Genomic DNA, 25,093 nt, shown 5'->3' with positions numbered 1-25,093 from the left:
CAGGTAACCAAATCACAGAGGAGAGTGGGGTCTGTGGCCCCCAAAAATAGGGTACAAAGGAAGTCCCCTTAATTCGTGAGGCCTGGAGGAAGGTTCTAGTTTTCCCAGCCCCGCTTCCAACGATAAGGAAGATCATTCATGAAAGGTGGAGCAGGGAATGCACTCCAGGCAAGGCACACAGCGTAAGCCAGGGAGTGGGGGCAGGACTGGACAGGGGGGCCGAGCTGACCCTTTGGAAATAGACGAGGGGTACCCAGAAGTAGCGGGAGACAGTTTCAGTGAGTGGGGTGGCGACTTACGGAAGGTCTTAAAAAAATGCGATGGTGAAGCTACCACGTGGTGCTCCCATAGGGAACCATGGCGGGCTCCTGAGTAGCTGGTGTGCGGGCAGAGAAGGCCCGTGGTAACGTCATCACAACAGCCCTCCGTAGAGAAAGACCCCAGGTTGCTGGAGGGGTCACCGCTTGCTGGCCGCTTTCCCCTAGCTAGACATTAGGATCCAGAACAAGAGTCCCATGCGCCCCTCCATGCTGACCGCCTGCCTCTGTCTCCCCATCCTGCCCTCCAGGAGGCTGCCAGCTGGGGATCTCGGCCAAGGGAGAACGCTTGAAACACTGGTACGAGTGTCTGAAAAACAAGGACAAGAAGATTGAGCGCTGGCACCAGCTACAGAACGAGAACCACGTGTCGAGCGATTAGGATGGGCCCCCAGGTCCCCAGCTCCATGCCCCACCCCCATGCCAGGTCACCCGCCAGCCTGACCCTGCCGCCCTTCGCACTCTGGCCTCTCTCCTCTCTGCCTCCCCCACCCCCCTCCCTCCCCAAGCCTACCTTTGAGGTGCCCCCTGACCTTGGGCACTGCTGCCAAAGACCTTTCTCCTCCGTCTGCGATGCTGTGCTGCGGGGCCTGACTGCAGCCTCTCTCTGGTCCCTCCAGGAGGGAGAGGAAGGTGGAGATTTGTACAAGGAGGCTGGAATTTAACAACCTTTCTGTCTGGGGAAACTGCAAAGGTTCTTCATCATTTAGGACTGTTTTTAGAACCTCCTGGCCTTGAAAACACACACACACACACACACACACACACACACCCTGCGTTTCCTGGGTCGTGTCTGCGTATACCCTGGAACCAGGCTGCGAGGGCCAGCACTGGGGCAGAGATAGAACCTCCAGGCCTCTGCTGCCCCTCCACGCCACACACCCCGATTGCCAGGAAGACAGACCACCGAGCTTAAACTCCCCGGTGACTAGGAACAGACTCTCCTGGCCCCAAATGCATCCAGACGTGGACATGCAGAACACACAAAGGGGCTTGGTAGCCCCGTCTTTCAGGATGCCTCCTCTGTTTGCTTCCGAGCAGAACCCAACACCCTTTAGTGTCCCCCCCGCCCTCCCCCTCCCCATCCTGCCCTCCTCCCTCCCTAACCCTACATTGCGTCAAACTCTCTCTCCTCCTCACCCTCCTCTCTCCCTGTCCGTCTCTCCCCCCCCCCCCCCGTCTCCCGCCCCCGTCTCCTTGTCCTCTTTCTAAGGGGGTTCAATAGCAACAGCAAAAAATACCTTAAGCCAGCCTCGCCCCCTCCCCAGCTTGGCCAGCAAACTCAAACTGGCCCCCCCCCTTGGAGTTCCAGTTAGGCCCGTGTGCTTCTCAACCCCTGCCCGTGTCTCCTGGTGGCAGAACCAGGGGCCCCCCGCCCCCCTGCTGGGCGTGCTGCTGGTGCTGTCCCAGGTGCATGGTGGCCTCCCGCCAGCTGTGTAGACGCCCCTTAGTGGGCTTTCCTCGGCTCCTGGGCTCCCCAAGTAGGTGCAAAAGGCAGTTAGAAACCAGAGCTCTGGGTCTGGGTGGGGGCGGGGCTCTCCAAAGCCCCCAGCCTTCCCCCTCCCTCTGCTCTTAGTTAAGTAAACACTCTGCTCTGTCCGTCCCTCACCCTCTCTGCTTCTCTGAATCCCCAAGCCCTGTCTCTCATGCAGAATCACCTTGAATGTCTCTGTCCATGATGCTGTCTCAGTCTGTCTGTCTCCTGCACCCTTTCACCAAGTTTGTCGGGAGCATAAGATACCATCGTGAATGTGCAGCTTCGGAGAGTGACAGGTCCTGATGCCAAAGGCCATAGTTCCATCATGAATCATTTGGGCTCTCTTCCCCCCAAATTAAAAAAAAAAAAAAAGTAAAAAAGAAGAAAAGGCGATGAGAATCAATGTTACAAATGTGAGGCGGGGGTCAGGGCGTCTTCCCCGCCCCGTGAGAAAGGCTTGTTTTTTCGCCGGTTTCCTTGGTCTTCCCCATGAAAATCACATCCCTCTGTCTGACAGCCCGTTGTCTAGAGACGTCATCAGATGGACACGCAAACTCTCACTTTCTCCAAACGCACCTTTTAACCTTTCTCAGTCAAGGCCCCCGCCCTCAGCTCCCTGCGCAACTCATCGGAAGACTCTGATTTCTTGCCTTGAATAACCATCTTCCAAACACCAAGCTCTTCGCCTTCCCCAAGATGGCCAATGGCTTCCAGGCTGCCATCTTGCCCCCCAACCCTGTCCCTCTGTCAGTCCCCGTGGCGTCCACTCTCGGCCCACCTCCTTCCCACGGTTCACCCCGAGGAGAAAGCATGCTAGCTGCACTGCTCAAGCCTGACGCTGGTGTTGGCGCTGGAATCAGCATGCAGCAAGCTCACGGTGTCCCCGGACCGGGCACCTGCTGTCCATGATAAGTGTAACCCCTCCCTGCCTAGAATACACACATGCCCTCCAGTGCATGCCGAACCGCCCACTGCCTTTCTTTGTGATGATGTAGCCAAAAATAAAGTAGGAATATCCAGGAAAAGCTGGTGGTCTGGGTTTTTCCTTTCTGGTTTCTGGAAGTGCTTCCTCCTCATCAGGATACTTGATGCTATTTGGAGAGTCAGTGTTTAATGAGCATCTGCTATGTACCAGCCCTTGGGGTTTCGGCCATGGACAAGGCAGATGTGGTCTCTCTGTCCTTGTTGGCTGACTCCATACCCAGGTAGAAGAATGCTTTTTGCTGATGCCCACCCAACAGGGGGCCAGCATCTCTTCTCCCTTCTTCTTCAACCTTGGGGAAAATCCTGCATGGCATGAAATGAGACAATGTCAAGATGCAAAGAGAAAAAAGAGCTGAACAAAGGCCAAGTTCTATTGACTCACTTACTTGACAGAGGAATAACCCAAAGCCCAGGGCAGGGAACGACATGGCCAATGGCTCACGGCAGCAATGCCAGAAAGGAGCTGTTTCACTGGACTCCTGATGCACTGTCCTTAACATCCTGGTTAATAATATCACAGATCATCCATGTCTCCCTTATGTTCTTCCATCCTGCAAGGAGCCTTCACAGATGGCCCTCACCAGTCCTGAGGGCTTAGTCCTGGGGGCTAAGGAGCTAACCAACTTCCCAGGGAGTTTCTTAATCTCACCAAGACCTATCCCAAAAGTGTTTAAGCAATTTATCGGGAATGTTGGTTACTTCCCAGAAGGAATCATCAGTTTCATCCACCAGATTGCCAGTTTAGAGACAAGATCTTTTTCTTATCCCCAAAAGGGTGGTTCTCAATCTTAGGGAAGAAATAGGCCTATTAGAGTCGCCTGTAGAGATTTTCTTTTCAAACTACCCATGCTCTCCCTGCCGCCTAACACCCAGACTCTAACTGTACGCTGGGGATGAGATGTATATCTGAATATATTTCCTGGTTGATGCCTTGTGTCTCCCACCTCCCTCATGACTTTGCCAACCACTGTCCTAGTCCATCTGTGTTTCCTATGATTTAGCCAGCTGCCAGCAGGTGGAGAGAGATACCAATTAGGGCTGTGGAGTACCCCCCCAGCCCCAAGGAGTAGCAGGAGGCACTGGTTCCCCTGTGCTCAGGGCAGACATTACTAATCTCTCCCCGCGCTCATAGCAGACATTGCTAATCAAATTGGCATCTTCCCCACAGAGCCTGCCAGCAGCCTCTGAATCCTTCTCAACACAGCATTCTAGGCAACCGCCACCAGTCAGTCATGAACAGATGAAAAGAAAGCTAATATCCATCTCTAAAATGATTGAGCTCCTTCCCCAGGTATGTAGACCTGCCAAAGAAGCCGAGATGAATCTCCATGAGGAAAGTTTTCAAAACTATTGGTACGCCTGACTTGACTAACGATCTTTTTTTCCCTCATTGAAATAAAGCACAATGCGTGTGGCAATACAGTGCCCAAAGCACCTGACAATAAAAAAGGCATGCCAGTTTTGTAATCAGTTCCGTCCAGCATTCAAATCCTGACCGGCACACTCTAGATGTGCAAACTCACTTCTCAGACTCAGTTTCATCATCTGGAAAATGGGAACAACTAGAAATATTTCCAAGAGGTGAGATGAAGTTGCTGGGGTCTGGTCTCCCACCAGGGCTGATGAAGATGGGCCCCGGGAAAGGGGAGGGTCGAGGGGTTGGGGGTGCCTGGTGAAATCAGTACAAGTGGATTAAAATGCTCTGTGCTGTGGAATCCACTGGGCTGGCCCCTCCTCTGCTGAATCAGGTTTGCCAGGGGCATTGGCCTAACACATTTGAGCACCTTGGAAACACAAGTCACCATGCATGTGTGGGACAATTATAGCTAACTTGGCCCTGGCCCAAACTTGCTGTGTGACCTTGAACACATCACTTGGTCTGCAACTCTTTAGGTAGGACATCAGAGTGTCAGGATTAGCTTGGTTGCCAAGACCCTCAAATGTGCCTTAATCTCCCAATTGTTCAGTAAAGACCTAGACCTTTTTGCTGAGGGCAGGCCCCCTGCCTCGAGTCCTGCATTGTCTCTATTGCATAAAACACAAAAATTTCTTGTTGCTGTGTCTTCAAGAGGAACAATAAGTTAAAGCCACCTGCAAAACACGCTCTGCCATAATCCTGGATTTTTCCAATTGTTTCCTCAATCTTTTACAGTTGTGGTACTCTTACCCGGTTTGATACAGTGTGCTGTGAAACTTGACTGCATCTTTCCAAAGATTGCAGTGTTGGTTTTCTAAGGACGATTCTCTTTTAACCTCATATTGGATCTGTTTATAAGTATTCAGTCAACAGTATCTTTAGTATCATCCACCAAGAGAAGGGAAAGCAGTAAAAGAGAAGACAATAATTTATTTGGGGTCTTTGAATTGCACTGCGGGGAGCACAGACTCAGGTAACCGCATGGATGTGTCCCCTTGGGGAGTGAGAGCCAGGAGTCTCCACTAGCAAACTGTGCAAGTATTAGGAAATGTACAGACGCAGTTTTCCAGAAATCGTGATTAGAAGATGAAATTACATGATACCGTCCATCAGTCTTCTGAGTACATTAGGTCAGTTACTAGGAAAATATCTTTCACAGATACTTCACAGAATGGCCAGTTTTTATCCAGAATGCGAAGGCAGCTGCCCTGTGCTCAGCAGCTCCTGTTTCAAAAACCAGGATGAGGTGTTGGTCCCCGAAATGGGAGTCTCTCATGTTCCGAGGTTTTACACAGGTTCACAGTATACATTTCATTGACAAATGGAATTGCCAGAAAGCATTTGAGAGCAGAGAGAATCTTTGAAATTCACACAATCCAACTGGGAAGCAAAGTGCATGTCACCTAAAAAGAAGACCCCCCTCTATGGTCACCTTTTCCCTTCTGCATAGGTCAACATGTTATACAGAAGGAGTGGGGAGTGGAGATGATTTGCTGATCTGGTTAAAAGAAGGGTGGTTAAGGGGCGCCTGGGTGGCTCAGTGGGTTAAACCTCTGCCTTCGACTCAGGTCACAATCTCAGGGTCCTGGGATTGAGCCTTGAGTCAGGCTCTCTGCTCAGCAGGAAGCCTGCTTCCCCCTTTCTCCCTGCCTGCCTCTCTGCCTACTTGTGATCTCTCTCTCTGCCAAATAAATAAATAAATAAAAGAAGGGTATCTAATGGGCATTTCTAGACTACACCGTCCAGCCAAAACAGAAGACAAACTCTTCCCAAGATCCCATGGAACATCCACAAAGCTACACCACATTCTGAGGCCATAAAACACACCCCTAGCAAATTCCGGAGCATAGATGTCATACACAGTATGCTCTCCACCACAGTGGAGTTAAGTGAGAAATCGATATAAGAAACATATCTGGAAAATTCCCAAGTTTTTAGAGATTCAACAGCACTTCTGACACATGGGTCAAAGAAGTCTCAAAAGAAACTTTAAAATATTCTGTGCTGGGGGTGCCTGGGTGGCTCAGTCGGTTGGGCGTCCAACTCCTGCTTTTGGCTCAGGTCAGGATCTCAGGGTCCTGGGATCGAGCCCCTTGTGGGGCTCCACAGTAAGCAAGGAGTCTTCTTGAGATTCTCTCCCTCTCCCCCTATCCCTCCCCGCTCAAATAAATAAGGAAGGAAGGAAGGAAGAAGGAAAATCCTTAAAAAAATAAAAATCTGTGCTATTTTAGCACAGGAAATGAAAAAGCACAGGAAAAAGGAAAATGAAAAAAACAAGCAGTTGAAATGTGTGGGGTGCCATGAAAGACGTGCTCATTGGGAAGTTTATAGCATCAAATGCAGAAGTTCGAAAGAAGGAAGAGCCACACAGAATACGTGAGCCAAGGGTGTTTTTCAGAAATGATTCTGCACATTTCGTGAGGGTGGACATGTGACATTACACGGACTGCACAAACAAAGAGCAAACCCTTTGGACCCGAGTTCATAACAAATCAATACCAGTTCACCAGATGTCACAAAGGTTCCGCCCCATATTCGTGAGGGGGTGTGGAAGTCGGGGTGGGAAGTATGGGCAAGAGTATCAGATGACAGAGAACCTGTTCCAATTCAGGTTCCGCCGTTCATCACTCGAAAAATCAGTACTCGAGAGACACAGACGGTGGGAAAGGAAGGGCTGCTTTATTTGGGGAGCCGGGAATCTAGGAAGATGGCAGAGTGATGTCTCAAAGACCATCTTCCCTGTCCAGGAGGAGCTGGGGGGCATTGAAGGGGAAGGCATGGGGAAAGGGAGGGGGGGCTGCAGGCAGGAGAAGCAGGTGGATAGTCGCCCATCGACAGGACCCGGGACAGGCTGGCTGGCCTCACGGCAGCTGTACTTGGATGTGGTCAAGCCTTAAGCTCTGGGAAAGTTTGGTCCTTCTGTCCCAGAGTCCAGGGGTCTGCAAATATCAGGGCCAGTCTGTCCTGCTACAGACCAAGGGACTTAGGTCAGCAAGCAAGGAGTGCAGAAGCTTGAGACAAAGTTATCCGTTCAGACCGGTCGGAGTGCTGTTACAGGAGCTCTGTTCTTTCTCTTCAGTTTTTCTCTAAACCTAAAACTGCTGTAAGAAATAAAGCCTGTGGGCACCTGGGTGGCTCAGTGGGTTAAGCCTCTGCCTTCACCTCAGGTCGTGATCTCAGGGTCCTGGGATCGAGCCAGGAGCCTGCTCCCCCACCCCCGACTGTCTCTCTGCCTACTTGTGATCTCTCTCTCTCTCTCTTTCTGTCAAATAAATAAATAAATAAAATCTTTTAAAAAAAGAAAAGAAAGGAAATAAAGTCTATTAGTCGAAAGGAAAATATATACATAGGAGGATGATTTAAAAAAAAAAAAAAAAAGGACAGAACTCTGTGTGTGAGTGTATGTGTGTGTTAACCTAGAAAAATATCTGAGGGGCGTCTGGGTGGCTCAGTGGGTTAAAGCTTCTGCCTTCGGCTCAGGTCATGATCCCAGGGTTATGGGATCGAGCCCCACATGGGGCTCTCTGCTCAGTGGGGAGCCTGCTTCCCCCGCCCCCCGCCTGCCTCTGCCTGCTTGTGATCTCTGTCAAATAAATAAATAAATAAATAAATAAAATCTTTTAAAAAAAATAAAGAAAAGAAAAGAAAAATATCTGAAAAGACATATACCGAAGTGTTTATAGTGGTTTTTGAGTTTTAGGATCATGGATGGTCTTGCTTTTCTGACTTCTCTTCCACTTTACAATGTGCATATATTGCTGTAAAGATTATAGGAAACTATAAAACAGTTTTGTCAGCAATGAAGAAAAAGAGGAAGCAGGAGACCATAAATCAGTTTCTAATGACAATTTCTCCTGGGTGAGGTGCCCATAGCGTTAAAAAGCAACAGTTTCAGCGTTGCCTGGTGGCTCTGGTGGTCAAGTGTCTGCCTTCAGCTCAGGTCATGATCCCTGAGGCTGCCTGGCTCCCTGCTTAGCGGGGAGCCTCCCTTGTCCACCGCCCCTCCCCCCAGCTCCTGCTCGCTCCCGCTCTCTCTGTCTCTCTCAAATAAATGAATAAAATCTTAAAAAAAAAAAAAAACGCATCAGTTTCAAGGTTCAGCCTGATAGTCTAGGCTGCTGCATAAAGGGTAAGGGAGCTGGCAGGGGAGAAGCCCTTCAGGGATCCGCCCCAGCCTTTGCCCAGCTAAGCTCCTCCCTTCCGAGGAAATGAAACTAACTGACTCAGGCAGCAGGAGGGTTCGGCGGAGGAGGCTTCAGCTGTGGCCACAGGCACTCCTGTCCCCAACCTGGAAATCATGTGGGAACTGGAAGAGACCCCAGCCAAGTATCTGGACAAGTTCATTGAAAACCGTCTCCTGCCAGACACGAATTTCCGCAGGCAGATCAAAGACGCCGTCCATATCATCTCCACCTTCCTGAAGGAGAAGTGTTTCCAAGGAGCCCCCCACCCTGTGCGGGTGACCAAAGTCATCAAGGTGAGCCCAAACCTCCCTCCCGGGGAAGGGGTGGCTGGTTGGACAACAGGTCCCGTACAGACAGACAGACAGAAACAGGGCAGTTCTTCGGGGCTGGCCGTTTCTGACATATCCATATTAAAAAAAACAAAAAACAAAAAAACAAAAAAACAAACTAACCATAACTTGTTAGAATAGATTCTGGAATGAGGACCTACATCTGGAACTTTTAAATAAATACTCTGCCTGAAGTTTATGAACTGCTATCCTTAGCAACGCCCATTTCAGAGACAGGAAAACTGAGACCCAGCTCTAAGAAATAATTTGTTAATGAACGGCCAGGCTGGGCACTCACAATTTCTGCAGAATCAGGAGCTGTTTAAGACTATATTCGGGGGGCTTCAGCCAACAACAACTGTTATTCCGATGATTTTGTGTGGCTATGAAAGTTGTAAGAGTTGCCTCCCGTAAAGTATTTATTCCACAAAACCAGAGCTGGGGATTGCTGAAAGGGGGTCCGGCGCCAGCTCAGCTTCTCAACTTCCCTGATGACCCAGGGTTCTCTCTCCTTACTGACGTGTAATTAATATACCATGTGATATTAGCTTCAGATACACAATGTATCAATTCGACCATTCTGTATGTTACTCAGTGCTCTTCAAGATAGATGTAGTCACCACCTGTCCCCACACAGTGTTATTACAGTATCACTGACTGTATTCCCTGTGCTGTACTTTTCATGTCTGGGACTTACTGCATAACCGGAAGTTAGAACTTCTTAATCCCTTTTATTTATGTCGCTCATTCTCCGCCCACCCACCTCCCCTCTGGCAACCACCTGATTGTTCCCTGTATATGAGTCTCTTGTTTTGTTTCATTTTTTAGATTCCACAAATAGCATTTGTCTGGTTTATTTCACTTAGCATGATACCTTCTAGATCCATCCACGTTGTGGCGAATGGCGAGGTGTCATTCTTTTTATGACTGAAGAATATTCCTCTGTGTGTGTGTGTGTGTGTGTGTGTGTGTGTACTTACCACATCTTCTTTATCCATTCATCTATGGATGAACACTTGAGCTGCTTCCATATCTTGGCTATTATAGTCTTACCATAAGCATTTTTGCATGTATCTTCTCAAATTAGTGTTTTAATTTTCTTTGGGTAAATACCCAATAGTGGGATTACTAGATCATAAGGCAGCTCTATTTTTAATTTTTTGAGGAACCTCCATACTGTCTTCCACAGTGGCTGTTCCAATCTCCATTCCCTCCCACAGTGTACGCGGGGTCCCTTTTTCCCCCATCCGCAGTAGGGACCCAACCTTTCTATGGTATCGTGGTCTGGTTAAGAGAATAAATTTTGAAGGGTTCCTGGGTGGCTCAGTGGGTTAAACCTCTGCCTTCAGCTCAGGTCATGATCTCAGAGTCCTGGGATCAAGCCCCGTTTTGGGCTCCTTGCTCAGTGGGGAGCCTGCTTCCCCACCCACTCTCTGCTTGCCTCTCTGCCTATTTGTGATCTCTGTCAAATAAATAAATGAAAACTTTAAAAAAAAAAAGTATAAATTTTGAAAGCAGAGAGCACCTGCTGGCTGTGAGACTTTTTTTTTTTTTTTTTTGGTTGTGAGACCTTGAGCAAGTCATTTCACCCCTCTGTGCTTCACCCTCCTCCTCTGTGACTCCCAGCGCCTGGTAGGGCTGGGATTCTATGATGTATGTAAACCACCCAGCACGGGCCAGTCTACGCTATAGAATCCTATACACAATAGTAAAGGTTAGGGAGTAAAGAACACAGATGCTAGAACGAGACAGCCAGGGTTTGAATTGCACCTCTGCCCCCTCTTACCGGGAGGATGGGCTGTTGTACCCCCTCTCTGAGCACTTTGTTGCCACACCCGTGAAGTGGGGTCTGATAACAAGAGTACAGGAGTCGCAGAGTCCTCTGGGCATTATGGGAGCTGAGACTGCTGATGCCCTCAATGCATAGGCTAAGGCTCAAGCATGTTAGTGATTGTCCTCATCATTTTATATAGGGAGGCTCTCCTCAATGACGGTTCTCATTCTCCTCGTCTGTTTTAGGGTGGCTCTTCAGGCAAAGGCACGTCCCTCAGAGGCCGATCAGATGCTGACCTTGTGGTTTTTCTTAGCAACCTTGGGAGTTTTCAGGAGCAGCTTGACAAAAGAGGAGAGTTCATCCGAGAAATTAAGAGGCAGTTGGAAGCCTGTCAAAGAAAAGAAATCTTTAAAGTGCGGTTTGAGGTTGGGAGTCTGCAGTGGGAGAAGCCCCGAGCCCTCAGCTTCTGGCTCAAACATCCCTATCTCCCTGAAGAGGTGGAGTTTGATGTGCTGCCTGCCTTTGACGTCCTGGGTAAGCGCGCACGTGTGCACGTGTGTGTGTGCACACACACCCACACGCATGCGCGCACACACATGCACGTGTGTGTGTGCACACGCACGCCTGCACACGCGCGCGTGCACACACACACATACACATGCACACACGGCTTTCCGCCCTTGTCCTGCGTCAAGGCTTCTTTCTCTCTTCATATTTCTGAGCAGAAATCTCCCACAGCTGTAGATTCTGACCCTGTCAGGACATCCCGCAAAGTGGGGAGAAGATCTTAGATTGAATGAGGTCATAACCGGCCACAGGGGTGACAGGAAACAGCAAACTGGCACAATCTGGGGGCAAGACGTTTCTCAGGGAATTCCTATCCGGCTGGCTGCTTGTACTTGGGCATTCTCTGGCTGAAAATGAGGCAGCGTAGGCCCGGCCTAGAGTCAACACGTGAACTGCCTCTTTTACCCCAAACACGAGGAGACCTCGCTAAACTTAGCTGAGGGTTGGAATCTCTAGCTAATCTGCAGAAACATTTGGACGGGAAGCATTGGAGGTTCGATTCCCCCAGTACAAAACTGGTTAAACCAGTCCAGCGAGGTCATGCACTTGCTTTCAGCATTAAATGGTCATCTGCCTTAAGCTCTTACACAGGGTCTGGCCCAGGGGAGGTGTTCAAAAATGTAAGTTCCCCAACTGTGTCCCGAGGCACCCTTGGGGACCACAGTGAAGTAACTCACAGGGGTGAATGGAATAGGTTAGATTTTTAATTTTGGAGGGAAACACCGTGACAGCTGTCGGATGCCACAGAAACGACAACTGGTCCCTCGTACTCAACTACGTACATGGAACTGGGGTGGGTTTTATTGTTGTTGTTTGGGTTTTTTTTTTTTTTTTGTGGTTGTTGGTTGGTTAGTTTTTGCGGGTTTTTTTGTTTTTGGTTTTTGTTTTTGTTTTGTTTTGTTTTGTTTGGCAGAGGGGACCTGTGAGAATAATACCAAAACTCTAGAAGAACCTGGAAATGAGAACGTTTGGGAGAACTTTCCTTGGTGCTACGTCTGGTGTTGGGAGCTGGCATTCCATTGGCCACCAAAATAATAAGAGGGAGAGAGAGAGGGGGAGGAAGGACATGCCAGGCGGAGGGAACCAGCACAAGCAAAGGCCCGGAGAAGAGAGATCAGGATACACTGGGGGACCTGAAGGATGCTGAGGATGAACAGAGGGTAGAGGGACAGGGGGAGTGGGGAAGGCGAGGAGGGAGGGAGCTGATCCTGCAGAAGCCTGGACCCTTGGCCGTGGATTTCTCCGGAACACGTTGGGTAGCTGTGGAAGGGTTTCACTCAGGGTCAGATTTCTGTTTTAGAACGACAGCCCAGCTGTAGTGTGGAAACAGGTGGGAAGAGGGGTAGGACCAGAGGACAGAGACAGCTGATCAACAGTGATAAGCACAGATCACCCACAGGCACCTGTTGTGGACCAGGCATTGTTCTCTGGCCCTGTGTGAGCCCAAGAGGGAGCATAAGTACAGAAATAAATGGAATGATACCTGCTGGGACAAAAAACGTAAGAGGATTGACACAATGGAGAGCAACGGAGGGTGGAGGGTGTTTTCAGACAGAGTGATGACGGAGAGTCCCCTGAGGAGGTGACATCTGAGCTGAGGCCCAAGGGATGGGAAGGAACCCACCTGGGGAAGATCTGGGGGCTCCAGCAAGTGCAAAGGCCCTGAGACAGGAATGAGCTTGGTGTGTTTGAAGATGAGATGGAAGGCCACGTGGTGTCCATGGCAAGGGAGCAATGTAGGAGGCGAGATGGGAGCGGTGGCAGGAGACAGAACACATCTAGTTTCCGAGGCCATTGCAGGATGCTGGATGTTATTCCAGATGTTGTAGGGAGCAAGAAGCCACATGCCCACGTTTTGAAACGCCTCTCTGGGAGCTGGGTTGAGAATGGGCTGTGGGGGAACCAGTGAGGAAGCTGCTGCCCGAAGTCCTGGTGGGAGAGAGGGGTGATGGCCGCCTGGACGGAGTGACAGCAGGAGATCTGGGAGAAGGGAAGGTTGGGGACAGACTCCAGGCCCCTCCTGCTGTGCCCCACGGCCCACAAGCTTGTTGCCCCAGAACAACTGAAAGGACCCTAGAGAAGCGCTGACATCTTCAGGTTGTGGATTTATCCCTAACAGGTCAGTGGACCAATAACGGCCAACCTAACCCTGAAGTCTACATCAAGCTCATCCGAGAGTGCCAGATGCTGGAGAGAGAGGGCGAGTTCTCCACCTGCTTCACGGAGCTGCAGCGAGACTTCCTGAGGCAGCGCCCCACCAAGGTGAAGAGCCTGATCCGCTTGGTCAAGCACTGGTTCCAGAAGGTATGTTCCTCCCGCCTGGGGAGCAGAGGAGGAGGAGGAGGAGGGAGCGAAGGAAGGGGGGAGGACTATGGAATGGAGGGAGAGGGAGGGCGGGGAATCCAGAAGGATGAGAGGGCAGGAAGGGGGGAGGAGGGAGGGGGTAGTGGGGAAGGAGGGGCTCCCTGCTCAGCGGGGAGTCTGCTTCTCCCCCCTCCCTCTGCCTCTCTCCCCAGCTCCTGCTCCCTCTCTCGTGCACACCATCTCTCTCCTTCTCACTCAAAGAAATAAATAAATAGGATCTTTTAAAAAAGTAATTAATTAAGGCAAAGCAAGACCATCCTTTATTGGCCAGACATCCTGGTTTGCTGGGCAAGGAAATAGGATCACGGAGGCGGAGCATCTTAGAACTTACAAAAGGGGTTCTTGATAAGTGTAAACACTGCCCCCAAGGATATTGAAAATTCATGAGGACGTTTTTGGTAACCATGGTGATGGGGGGGCAAGGATGCTACTGACAATCAGTGGAAAGAAGCCAGGAATATCCGTTGTTTTACCATGAGCAAAATAGTCCCCCACGATGAGGAACTGTCTCTTTCCCTCCATCCCTCGGCTCCCTCCGTGCCCCTCCCCCCCCTCCCCTCTCCCTCTCTCTTCTTTCCCATAAAACAACACAGGAATCCCTCCCTACTCTAACTCCACTCACCACCACCATCACCACCTGCAACTTACATGCCACATTGCTGTGTGTTTCGAGTCTCTATATTTTCAAGTACCGCAAAGCATTCCTATCATTTTCCATACCTAAAGCTCATTTCAACTATGTGTGTATTTACCACGTTTTCCACCATCAGCTCTTTCTTATATCTCTATCCTTCCTCCGGGGATCATGTTCCTTCTTCCTAAAGTGTGTCCTGGAAGATTTATTCATTTATTTATTATTTTTTTTTTTTTTTGCTTGTTTTTGCTGACGGTCTTCTGATAATGAGCTCTTAGTTTTTTTGTTTGCCTGAAAATGTCTTGATCTTAACCTTCATCGTTGATGGGTACTTTTGCTGTGTTGGCAGCCATTTCAGTACAAGGAAATATATTACTCCGTCTTCCAGGGTCACTAGTGAAAAGTCAGTTGTCATGTCAGTCTAACCATAGATCTTTGTAGGTAATGTGTCTTATTCCCCTGGCTGCATTTATATTTTTCTTTTTGTCTTTGATTTTGTTTCATTTCAATGTGAGGTGTCTTTTTTAAGATTTTATTTATTTATTTATTTATTTGACAGAGAGATAGAGAGAGCCAGAGAGCACAAGCAGAGGGTAGCAATGGCAGAGGGAGAAGAAGAGGCAGGCTCCCCTATGAGCAGGGAGCCTGATGCAGGGGTTGATCCCAGGCCCCGGGGATCACGACCGCAGCCAAAAGCAGATGCCCAACCAACTGAGCAAGCCAAGTGCCCATGTCTGAGGTGTCTTAATAATGATTGCTTTTTGCTTCTCCCGCCTGAAGTTCACTGGTACCTTCCCTGGGATTCCTGAATCTGTGAATGGATATCTTTCACCAGTTTTGGAAACTCTCAGCCATTCTCCTCTAACATTGTCTTTCTCTCTCTTCCTCGCCTCCTAGACCTCCAGTTAAATGTATGTTAGACTTCACTCTATCCTCCATTATCTTTATACCCTCTTACACATTTTCCATCTTCCTGCCTCCCCATGCTTTATTCGTAACAGTTTATTCTAACATACTCTCTAATTCATTAATCTCCCCCTTTAGTGTATCTAATTTGCAGCTGAGTTATTAATTACAGTTTTTGTGAAGTTTTGTTCAACGATTTTAATTTTATTCTCTTTCAAATATGCTAAGTTACTTCTCATGGCTTCTAATTTCCTGTAGTTCAAGCTCTTCTTTTATTTCCGTAAACAGAATATTTCTAGTTGTTTTAAAGTCTCTATGTGATTCTTCAATATTTAAAGTTTTGTGGACTTATTAGTATTTTCACTTTTTTTTTTTTCTGATGGTTATTACTCTTGGTGTCTTATTTCCTTGTGTGCCTGGTTATTTCTGTGCCGGTCCTGGTACTTGAAAATTACTTCTGAAATCATTTGAGGCTTTGGGTTTCATATCTTACTCCAAAGGGAATTTTGTTTGGCTCTTAGGAATTCTACAAGTTCTTCCTCTCAGTTGATTTTCACAGTATCCTTATGGGCTTGGTGCTATGATGACCCTTCACCTGGAGGGTTTGAAAAACGAGGCTCCATGAGTCTAAGTTGTCTTCCTGGAATTGGGCACCAATGGAGCCAAGATTCAAAGCCACATCACTCGGAATCCAGAGCCCAGGGGCACCTGGGTGGCCCAGTGGGTTAAAGCCTCTGCCTTTGGCTCAGGTCATGATCCCAGGGGCCTGGGATTGAGCCCCACATCGGGCTCTCTGCTCAGCAGGGAGCCTGCTTCCTCCTCTCTCTCTGCCTGCCTCTCTGCCTACTTGTGATCTCTGTCTGTCAAATAAACAAATAAAATCTTTAAAGAAAAAAAAAAAAGAATCCAGAGCCCAAGCTCTTAGCCCAGGAGCGAGTAAACATTTTTCCATAATGCCCTAGGTAGTAAATATTTTAGACCTCGTGGGCCACATGGTCTCTGTCACAACTACTCGAGTCTGTATTATGGAAGCAGCCTAGACTCCATGGGAATGAATGGCCGTGGCTTTGCTCCACGGAAATGTTATTTACCAAAAGCAAATTTTGTAAATGTTGTAAATGTTATTTACAAAAGCAGATGGCAGGCTGGATTTGGCCTTTGGGAAATGTGCTTTCTGCCCCAGCTGGACAAGTGCATGTTTCTGATTCCTTTTCCTCCTCTCAGTGTAAGAAGCAGCTTGGGAAACCACTGCCGCAGCAGTACGCCTTGGAGCTCCTGACAGTCTATGCCTGGGAGGAAGGTAGCAACGAAACAGAGTTCAGCATGGCTCAGGGATTTCAGACCGTCTTGAAATTAGTCCTAAACTACCACCAGCTCTGCATCTACTGGACAAAGTATTACAACTTTAAAAACCGGATTATTGGACAATACCTGCAGGGGCAGCTTGCAAAACCCAGGTACTCCATCTCCACCTGGGTCAGCTCCCCGATGTAAATGAGCCCCTGGGGGCAGGCGTGGCACCTTGGCAATGAGGGCACCTCATGTGCTGGTCCTCTTTCTTGGCCAGCCGTTGTGCTGAGCCTTTTCCTGCTGGCATCTGATTTATACAACAGCCTCCAACCCTGTGAGGCCTGCCTCTCCATACCTACAGTACGGATGGGTAAACTGAGGTCCTGAGGGGTAAGGAGCTACGCTTAACAGAAAATAAGAGGAAGGGCCGAAATTTGAACTAAAATACCAACAGCTAGAGCGATGATCCTAATTGCTCCCGGGGATTAAGGGCTTGCTGTAAGACTAACGCCCCAGGAAACAGCACCCCGCTCCTGTCCTGAGTCCCAGCCTGTGCCAGGCTGGTGTTTTGCCCTGCTGGGAGCGTCTGAATCCCCCAGACACGGCCCTGGCTTGTCACCCATCTTTCTCTCACTGTTTCTCTCCAGGCCTGTGATTCTGGACCCGGCTGACCCAACGGGAAATGTGGCGGGTGGAGACTCATACCCCTGGCAGCGGCTGGCAGAGGAGGCCCGGGCCTGGCTGAGCTACCCATGCTTTAAGAAAGGAGATGGGTCTCCAGTGGGCTCCTGGGACGTGCCTGTGAGACGTTCTGCTTCCTCCCTCTCACCCTCCCCCCACCCCCTCTACACAGCATGGGGCATGTGAAACTGATGCATTCTAACGTACTTGTAAGCGACTACGGTCATTATCTGGCGTGTACTGACCTCTCGTTATGTTCTAAGTCCTGTGCGGAGCATCTCGCGTGTTTTGTCCCATCTCTAACCTCCCATCGTGTCCCTTGAGATAGGCGTGTCCTACTCTCCCCACGTCCCAGGTGACGAAGCAGGCTTAGAGCAATCAAGTGACCTTCATTCTCTCCAGAGAAAGTGTTCTTTGCTCGAATTCATATCCATAGGGTCCTGGGCTGTGCTCCATAGTTTCCGTCATCTTGGCCCCGTTCAGAGGCTTCCTGGGACGTGCATATCCCCTGTCCAGACTTCACTCTTCAGCTAACATGATGATGGCCAGAGGCAGCTCTGTCGGCAGCCCCAGCGGACTCATTCCTCTATGAATAAGAAAAAATCATAACAACCACCGCTTACTGAATATTTGCTTCAGGCTCAGGTTCTGTCCTAAATGCTCCCTTATTTCATTAAATCATCACAACACCCTTTGAGGTGTGTGTGTGTGTGTGCTACTCCCAATCTTACATACGAGAAAAGGAGGCTCGGAGACGTGAAGTCACCTGCTCCAGGACATTTATCTAGGGAGCGGTAGAGCTGGGACCTGGAGTGAGTGGACTCTAACACCAGTTCTCGGCGCCCCCGTGCTCGGCTCTCCCTGTGCCCACACAGGGAGTGGCCTTCAGAGTTGCCCAGCCCCAGTCTGGGGGTGCTCAGATCCGTCCCTGCATGTGGGCAAGTCAGAAAGGGGCACAGCCTTGAACATGGGGCTCTCTGTAGTCGAGGCAAGTCTCAAGGGGCTGACTGCTGGCATCTGTCGGCTGACCCCTGCCCCAGCCGCTGAGACTTCTTTGTCCCTCCTCAAGAGGGATCCGGGGGGTCCTGTCTCACAGTATGCACCCTAACTGCTCACGGAGACCCAGCGCCAAAATGGAAGGATCGGTTCTCCCAGTGATCATGTGCTTTATGCTTTCAGCTTGCGGAAGACGTCGAGGACATCTGGGCAACTTGTGAGCACAGGATGTATTCTCCCGAGGCTTATGGATGGCACTCTGTAGCTGCTGGGAGGAGCCTCAGCGCAGGCATGATGCCGTCCACTGCCCCGAAGGAAGATGACTGGGCGTGTGCCATCCTCTGAGCACCAGTGAGCCTTCAGGGAAGGGTTCCAGAATCATCCAGGCCTGCCCCCTCATCTCGGAGGTCAGGGGAGGTCCCTTGATCCAGAGGGCAGAAGACGACTCCGATCCTAACAGTGAGCTGGTGTCAGACCTGAGACAGGCATGCAGGCTTCCTGACCCCCACCCTTCCCCTTGTTCTGGGCTCCGCCTCCCCTCAGCAGTGAGTTCCCTGCAGCCTCACCTGCCCCAGCCTGGCCTCTGACCATCCTCTCTGGGAGACAACCAGAGAGACTTCACTTTCTTCTGTGTTCCTGGTGCGGGGTCTGCTGTCCAATTTATCATCAGTAACAATAAAAAGATCAGCAAATGCCATGTGTTGGGTGTTTATTAACTGCAAGTCCCATGGCCAAGAGCTATATATCTGCATATTATAGATGTGCATATATAAACCGATTCAACTTGAAATATGTATTGAGCACCTACTGTGTTCTGGGCTTTGGGATCCCTGCCTCCTGGTCTGATGTTTGCGTGCACTGACTTTTAATAGTGGATTATTCTGGATCCTTTTAACTTTCAGAAGGATCTAAGACTGGCCTCTTTGGTTCATCCCCTGTCTACATTTCTGATTATTTATGGGGGAGAAGTTTCAGAACTGCCCTGTCTGATGCAGTAGCCCTGAGTCCCACGTGGCTCCCTGGGCACTGGAAATGCCGCTGGTTCAATTCCAGATGTGCTGGGGGGACTTTGTTAAACATATGCCTGGTTTCAGGGACTTAGCACGCACATGCCAAAAAAGAATGTCACATCTTTTTTTTTTTTTTTTTTAGGACTATTTATTTGAGAGAAAGAGAGAGAGCATGAGTGGGGGACGGTCAGAAGGAGGGGGAGAAACAGGCTTCCCGCTGAGCAGAGAGCCCGATGCGGGGCTTGATCCCAGGACCCCGGGATGGTGACCTGAGCCAAAAGCAGACCCTTAACCCACTGAGCCACCCAGGCACCCCAAAAATGTCACATTCGTGACAACTGATCATGTTTTATACTGATTGCATGCTGAAATGACAAAACTTTTTGAGATATTGAGTTCAATCAAAGCAGACTTTTCTGTTTCTTTTTGCTCTTTACCACGGCTCCTAAAAATGTTAAAATTATACCCTGTGGCACACCTTTGATTTCTATATATTCCACAGCTCTGTCCCAGAAGGTGACTCGCTGGATTCAAGAGTACACTAGGCCATCAGACATAGCCACACTGTCTCATCCTTGGTACCAAAACCAGCATTTCATTTACAAGGCTTGAAATATTAAAAAACAAAACAAAACAAAACAAAAAACACCCCAGGACCAAGCATGCTCTTGTCACCTGGGTCACCGGTCACCTTGAGTGGCTGACCAAGTCTTGGGCTTGTCCATCTTCCTACTCCTGCTTTTAAGTCTCCAGCATCCCTGTGAGTTGAGTTTTATTCTTGTTGTTATAATAACACACTGAGGTCAGGGCAATTGCTTGGGGTCACCTGGCAAGCGAGAGACAGAGCCTAAACTTGAACCCTAGTCCTTGTTCGGGATCTCATTATGCCCTTGATCACTGCTGCATGGTCTTAAGGTGTCTTTGTTCCCCACTCTGGCGACCCCGAGAAGACATCTACCCCAGGGAGCTCCCAGGAGAGGGGGTCTCAGCTGCTGCCCTTCCAAATCCATCCACACGCTGACAGCCAAGTCACCCCACACATGAGCTGCTCAGTGAGGCAGGAGCACTAAGGCAGCCCTGTTCCTGGGAGACATGGGGCTCCTCTGACAAGTCACAGGGCTAAAGGATTTCCCACTGGTCTTGCTGACCTTCTCTAGACTGCAAAGTCAGCTTTTCTAACTTCTTGCCTTTGTTCAGAGTCAGACTCAGACTCAATCAATCAAGGCCTACCCTTGATTGAAAGGCCTACTTCCCGGAGGCCCCCATCTTCCTCCTCAATTTCTCTTGCATATTTAATCCTACATCAGCTTCATGGGGTTACCCAGACCACCAGGTTTATACCCAAAGAATACAAAAACACTGATTCGAAAAGATACATGCATCCCTATGTGTATTACAGTCTTATTTACAACATGCAAATTATGGACACAGCCCAAGTGCCCATCGATCGAAGAATGGACAAAGAAGGTGTGGTGTATATACGCAATGGAATATTACTCAGCCATAAACAAGCCTGAAATCTTGCCATTCGTCACAACATGGATGGATCTAGAGAGTATAACGCTAAGTGAAATAAGCCAGTGGGAGAAAGACTAATACCATGTGATTTCATTACTACGTGGAGTTTAAGAAACAAAATAAACGAACAAAGGAAAAAAGAGACAAACAAACAGACTCATAACTATAGAGACCAAACAGGTGGTTGCCAGCGGTGGGGACTGGGAAGGGGTGTCAAACAGATAAAGGAGATTAGGAGCACACTTACCTGAGTAATGTACAGAATTACTGAATCACGGTCTGGTGCCCCTGAAACTAATATAAGACTGTATGTTAAATACACGGAAATTAAAAATAATAATAGTAATCCAAATTGGAATCAGCTGCTGGAATCTAAACTCAAAATGTTTTTCCCTTTTCCTAGCCAAATGCACTTATCTCAATTATTCTGCTTCCAACAGTGAAAGCAATTAATCTTTGTAAATCCACGGGAGAGTCTCCTGGAAATCATGGTTACTATTAAAATGTAATAATAAATAAATCTTATATGGGGGGGAAGCCCTGGCCTCCCGTGGCCCTCTCTATTTCTATGTTAATTTTCACTCAATGTATGAAGTTTCACCCAAAATATGGGGAGGCAGTGGATTGGAATCATATAAATAAGTTTAGGAAGAATGACATCGATGTTCTAGTGAGACCGCCATCCATGAACTTGGAGTTTCTCTTCACTGATTTTTTAATGACACTGTAACTATTATAATTTTTCACTGCATACATATCTCATGTCCTCTGTCATATTAGTCTTACATATTTGTTTCTATGTTGCTGTACTCAGTATGCTTTCTTTAATTATATTTTGGCATTTGGTTCCTGGAAGACCTAAATGTCTTCTTAAATATTTTTATTTGTTATTTATTTGAGAGAGAGAGAGAGCAAGAGAACACAAGTGGGGGTGGAGGGGCAGAGAGAGTGGGAGAAACAGACCTCCCCTCCCTCCCGAGATCAGGACCTGAGCCGAAGGTAGACACTTAACCAACTGAGCCCCCAGGCGCCCCTGACTTTGTCAATTTTGTGCAATAAACTTGTATTATTCTATGACCACAATTTTCTTGCAAAAATAATAAAGCGTTTTGGATAAGCGTTTTGGATAAGCATGTCTCTCCTGCTAAGCTCTGGCAAAGCCAGCCGGCCCAGGGTTATAGAAAGCTCTAGGCGCTGGTATGCTGAGCTGCTGGTTCCTGCACACAAAGTCATGAGGTTTAGAAACAAAGGGGCAGGTGTGTAAGGAGGAAGGAAGTGATCAGATGAAAATCACAGCGCCTCAGTCACACATTTCTACATTCTCAGAGGTCTTACCCCACTTCCTGGCAAGGAAATGAAACTGAGAAAAGTAACTTTTAGTCCACAGAGATGAGGGCGCAGCCAGAAGGGCTGGCAAAGGGAGGAAACGTGTGGTATGAAGCTGAAGGTCCAGAATTGATGCTGAGGTCCCCCACCTCAAGAAAAGAGGAATTTTAAAGTAATCTCACCTTTGAAGACCAGAGTTAGCGCTCCCAACCACCCACACAAAGCCCTCCCTGCTCACCCGGTTGAGTCTCCCTTCCTCCAGCTCCGCAGAGCCCTCCCCAACCTGCAGAAGCGCTTCCTTCCTTCCGTGTTTCAGACCTAAGTTCTCCTCCTCCATTCCGTCCTGCCCCTGGGTCAGGGGTCTCACAGCTTCTGCTCACAAGTGGTGCTTCCACGCAGGGTCCAGCAACAGAAGTACATTTTTTTCATCCCTTCCCTGTGATTTCTGGAGTCTAGGGCAGTAGTTGAAGGCTTGTGGATGTGAGCAGCCCACCATCTTCATCCAAAATTTTGACCCTCTGCTTTCTACTTTCTCAACATCCCTCAAATGTTCTGGTCCCTTGACGGCGACCTTTCTTGATTTCTAATCCATTGAGTGAGCCGCACAATACTTTTAACATATCTTTGCTTTCGTTTGGGTAGAATCTAGCGGGCGTGTACAGAATACCATCCCCCCCCATGGGGGATTTCTAAAGTGACCTGTGAATCAAGAAGAGGACTAATGGATGGGAGAGCATGAAACCAGGGCTCTATGGCTGAGGGCACCTGGCTTGAAGCCCCCCAACACCCCTCCACAACATCAAACCTAGAAAACCATCTTCTTCCTACACTTGAATACCTCCCAGGGATGTGCCACTCACTCCCCAAAATACAAACCCGGTGCACACAGTGGTAGTCTCGCACCTCTTCCTCTGGTTCACTATGAACTTTGAAGTTCATCCTCTGTTTCCTTTAGGTTAAGGCAGACTTCAGGAAGTCCTCATTAACATTCATTGCTGCTGGAGATACACTCCAAATCAGAGTATATCCCTGAGCGATGAGACAGAGGACTAGTGAAGTTTTGAGTGACAGGGAGGGGGAGATGGACTGGGAACGAGCTCAGGTTCTGGTCCACTGGGTAGAGGAGCAACAGCCAAGCCACCAGAAAGGGAGAAGACAGGCATGAAGACAGAAACATCAATGAGCTACCTGGTAGATTCAGGTCTCCGCTTCGCAGCTTTAAATCCGCCTCGTTTTGTGCAGGTCCCCAAAGAGACTTAACTCCCCTTGTAGCTTTATAATGTCGTAAAATGTAGTATTGTGTGAGGTATCATTCTATGCTGATCTTCCTTCCTCCTTTCTCCTCCTTAAAATAATTCTTACAGACCGACTCCAGAATTATACACTTGAAGTTTAAAAAAAAAAAAATGGAATTCTAAACATTTTGAAATTGCATTAAATGTATACACTATTTAGGAGGAGGTGGCTCCTGTGGGAACACAGTGCTACTAGTACTGATAACTTGCGCTGGGTTCGGGTCCATTCTGAAAACTTTCCAGCTATGGGGCACCTGGGTGGCTCAGTGGGTTAAGCCTCTGCCTTCAGCTCAGGTCATGATCTCGGGGTCCTGGGATTGAGTCCCGCATCGGGCTCTCTGCTCAGCGGAGAACCTGCTTCCTTCTCTCTCTCTCTGCCTGCCTCCCTGCCTACTTGTGATCTCTCTCTGTCAGATAAATAAATAAAATCTTTTGAAAACTTTCCAGCTATGTATGTGACCTTGGCCGAGGTGCTTCCATTCTCTGTACCTTAACCTCCTCCTCCATCAAATGGGTATGATAAGAACAGCACTTACAGGGGCGCCTGGGTGGCTCAGCGGGTTAAGCCTCTGCCTTCAGCTCAGGTCATGATCTCAAGGTCCTGGGATCGAGCCCCACATCGGGCTCTCTGCTCAGCGGGGAACCTGCTTCCCCGTCTCTCTCTGCCTGCCTCTCTGCCTACTTGTGATCTCTCTTTCTGTCAAATAAATAAAATCTTTAAAAAAAAAAAAAAAGAATAACAATTACATGCTGATTGTTGGGAGAACTCAATGGGAGAGTGGACGAAAAGCAGGAGGGACACCTGGAGAGTGGACGAAAAGCAGGAGGGACACCTGTTCTGCATGTCTTCTTTGTTAGTGGGGATGTTTGGAATGCCTCCTTCAGCCAGGGAGCCTGCCAGGGGATCTCGTCCTCCCGTGAATCCTGCACGTTTCTTAAATGCTCAGGGTCCGTGGTTCGGCGAAAGCGCTTGCGCTCTGTGCACCTGCTACTGCCCAGGCGTCTCCTTCAGGCGTGCACGGTTCACAGGAGCTGGGGGCCGGGCGGGGCAGGGGGCGCGGGTCCAGGGGAGGCGGGCCCAGTGCTGGAAGCCCAGAGGCGGAGAAAAAGAAACCAGGCCTGGGACTGAAAGGCGGAAGTGTGTGCAAAAGTCCGGAGCTGCGGAAAAGAAATGAAACTGAAAGCGGGAGGGGAGTGGCATGTCCGCGAGCTTGGGAAGGAGGGACGCGTGGGCAGGCTGGGGCAACCGTGCCGCTCCACCCCCGGCCTCTGCGCGCAGAGCCCAGGAGGCCTGGGGTTTGCAGGCACCGGGGAGCGCGCAGAGCGAGAGAGGGAAGCCGGGGCGCACCAGGGTACCTGAGCCGGGCCATGGACGTGTACCACACCCCCGCCGCCGCGCTGGACAGCCTGGTGGCCCGCAACCTGCTGCCGTCCTCCGAGTTCCTGGCGGCTGCGCGGCGCGCCCTGGGCGACCTGGCAGCCTCCCTGCGTGAGCGCGGGGGCCGCACGGCTGCCCAGCCTTGGAGGGTGCTGAAAATCGCCAAGGTAGGCGCCTTGGGGAAGGGTTGAGGGGTGTCACCTAGAAACAGGAGCAATCCTTGGCGCATTACCTTGGGCTTCGATTTAAACAACACACGCGCTATGCGCCAGCGCTGTTGGAAGTGCCCTGAAAATAGACAGCACATCACAGCCCCGCCGGGTAGGGACAATTAACCCCACCTGACACATGGGAAACTGAGGCACAGAGACGAAATCATGTTTCGGCCCTTGTAAAAAATCCAAAATTCATGGACTCACTCAGTGCTTCACCTGGTCCAGACAGACTCCAGTCCTCACACCACAGCCGGATCCTAAGGGTGCAGAATCACAGGTATTCTATAACAGCTATAATAGCCATAATAGCCTAATTTACTGAGAAACTACCCAATAACAATAATCGTCTCGTTAAATGAGTCATCTCGCTTAATCTTCACATTCAGTGAGGTGGGGATTATTGTCCCTGTTTTAGGATTTGAGAAACTGGG

General features: G+C 49.3%; 3 protein-coding genes across 11 annotated transcripts in view; all 3 read left to right on the top strand.

Annotated features, from left to right (window-relative positions):
- Positions 1–2,811, top strand: part of RPH3A (rabphilin 3A) — a 100,177-nt gene extending 97,366 nt beyond the window's left edge. For all 8 annotated transcript variants that reach the window (XM_059139441.1, XM_059139438.1, XM_059139437.1 and 5 more), the window contains one exon: positions 569–2,811. In XM_059139441.1, coding sequence (XP_058995424.1) covers positions 569–699 — 131 coding nt within the window. In that variant the 3' untranslated portion in view covers positions 700–2,811. The remainder of the gene's footprint in view (positions 1–568) is intronic.
- Positions 2,812–8,394: 5,583 nt separating this feature from the next.
- Positions 8,395–18,617, top strand: OAS1 (2'-5'-oligoadenylate synthetase 1). 2 transcript variants are annotated; one of them, XM_059139444.1, is made up of 6 exons: positions 8,395–8,672; positions 10,728–11,016; positions 13,169–13,353; positions 16,178–16,410; positions 16,891–17,133; positions 18,104–18,246. In XM_059139444.1, the coding sequence occupies exons 1-5, from the start codon at positions 8,493–8,495 to the stop codon at positions 17,108–17,110; spliced, it is 1,107 nt and encodes a 368-aa protein (XP_058995427.1). In that variant the 5' UTR covers positions 8,395–8,492; the 3' UTR covers positions 17,111–17,133; positions 18,104–18,246. The 2 variants fall into 2 exon arrangements, with proteins under 2 accessions (XP_058995427.1, XP_058995426.1); XM_059139443.1 differs by having other exon boundaries at positions 8,398–8,672; positions 16,891–17,044; positions 18,104–18,617.
- A 5,635-nt stretch (positions 18,618–24,252) lies between these two features.
- The window catches only part of LOC131811001 (2'-5'-oligoadenylate synthase 3-like), a 44,808-nt gene continuing 43,967 nt past the window's right edge, over positions 24,253–25,093 (top strand). Inside the window, 1 exon segment of the mRNA XM_059138989.1 lies at positions 24,253–24,614. Within this exon segment, the coding sequence (XP_058994972.1) occupies positions 24,438–24,614 (177 nt within the window). The 5' untranslated portion in view covers positions 24,253–24,437.

Source organism: Mustela lutreola, chromosome 11, assembly GCF_030435805.1.
Source record: "Mustela lutreola isolate mMusLut2 chromosome 11, mMusLut2.pri, whole genome shotgun sequence".
Taxonomy (NCBI): Eukaryota; Metazoa; Chordata; class Mammalia; order Carnivora; family Mustelidae; genus Mustela; species Mustela lutreola.
This window is presented reverse-complemented; position numbering and strand designations above follow the sequence as displayed.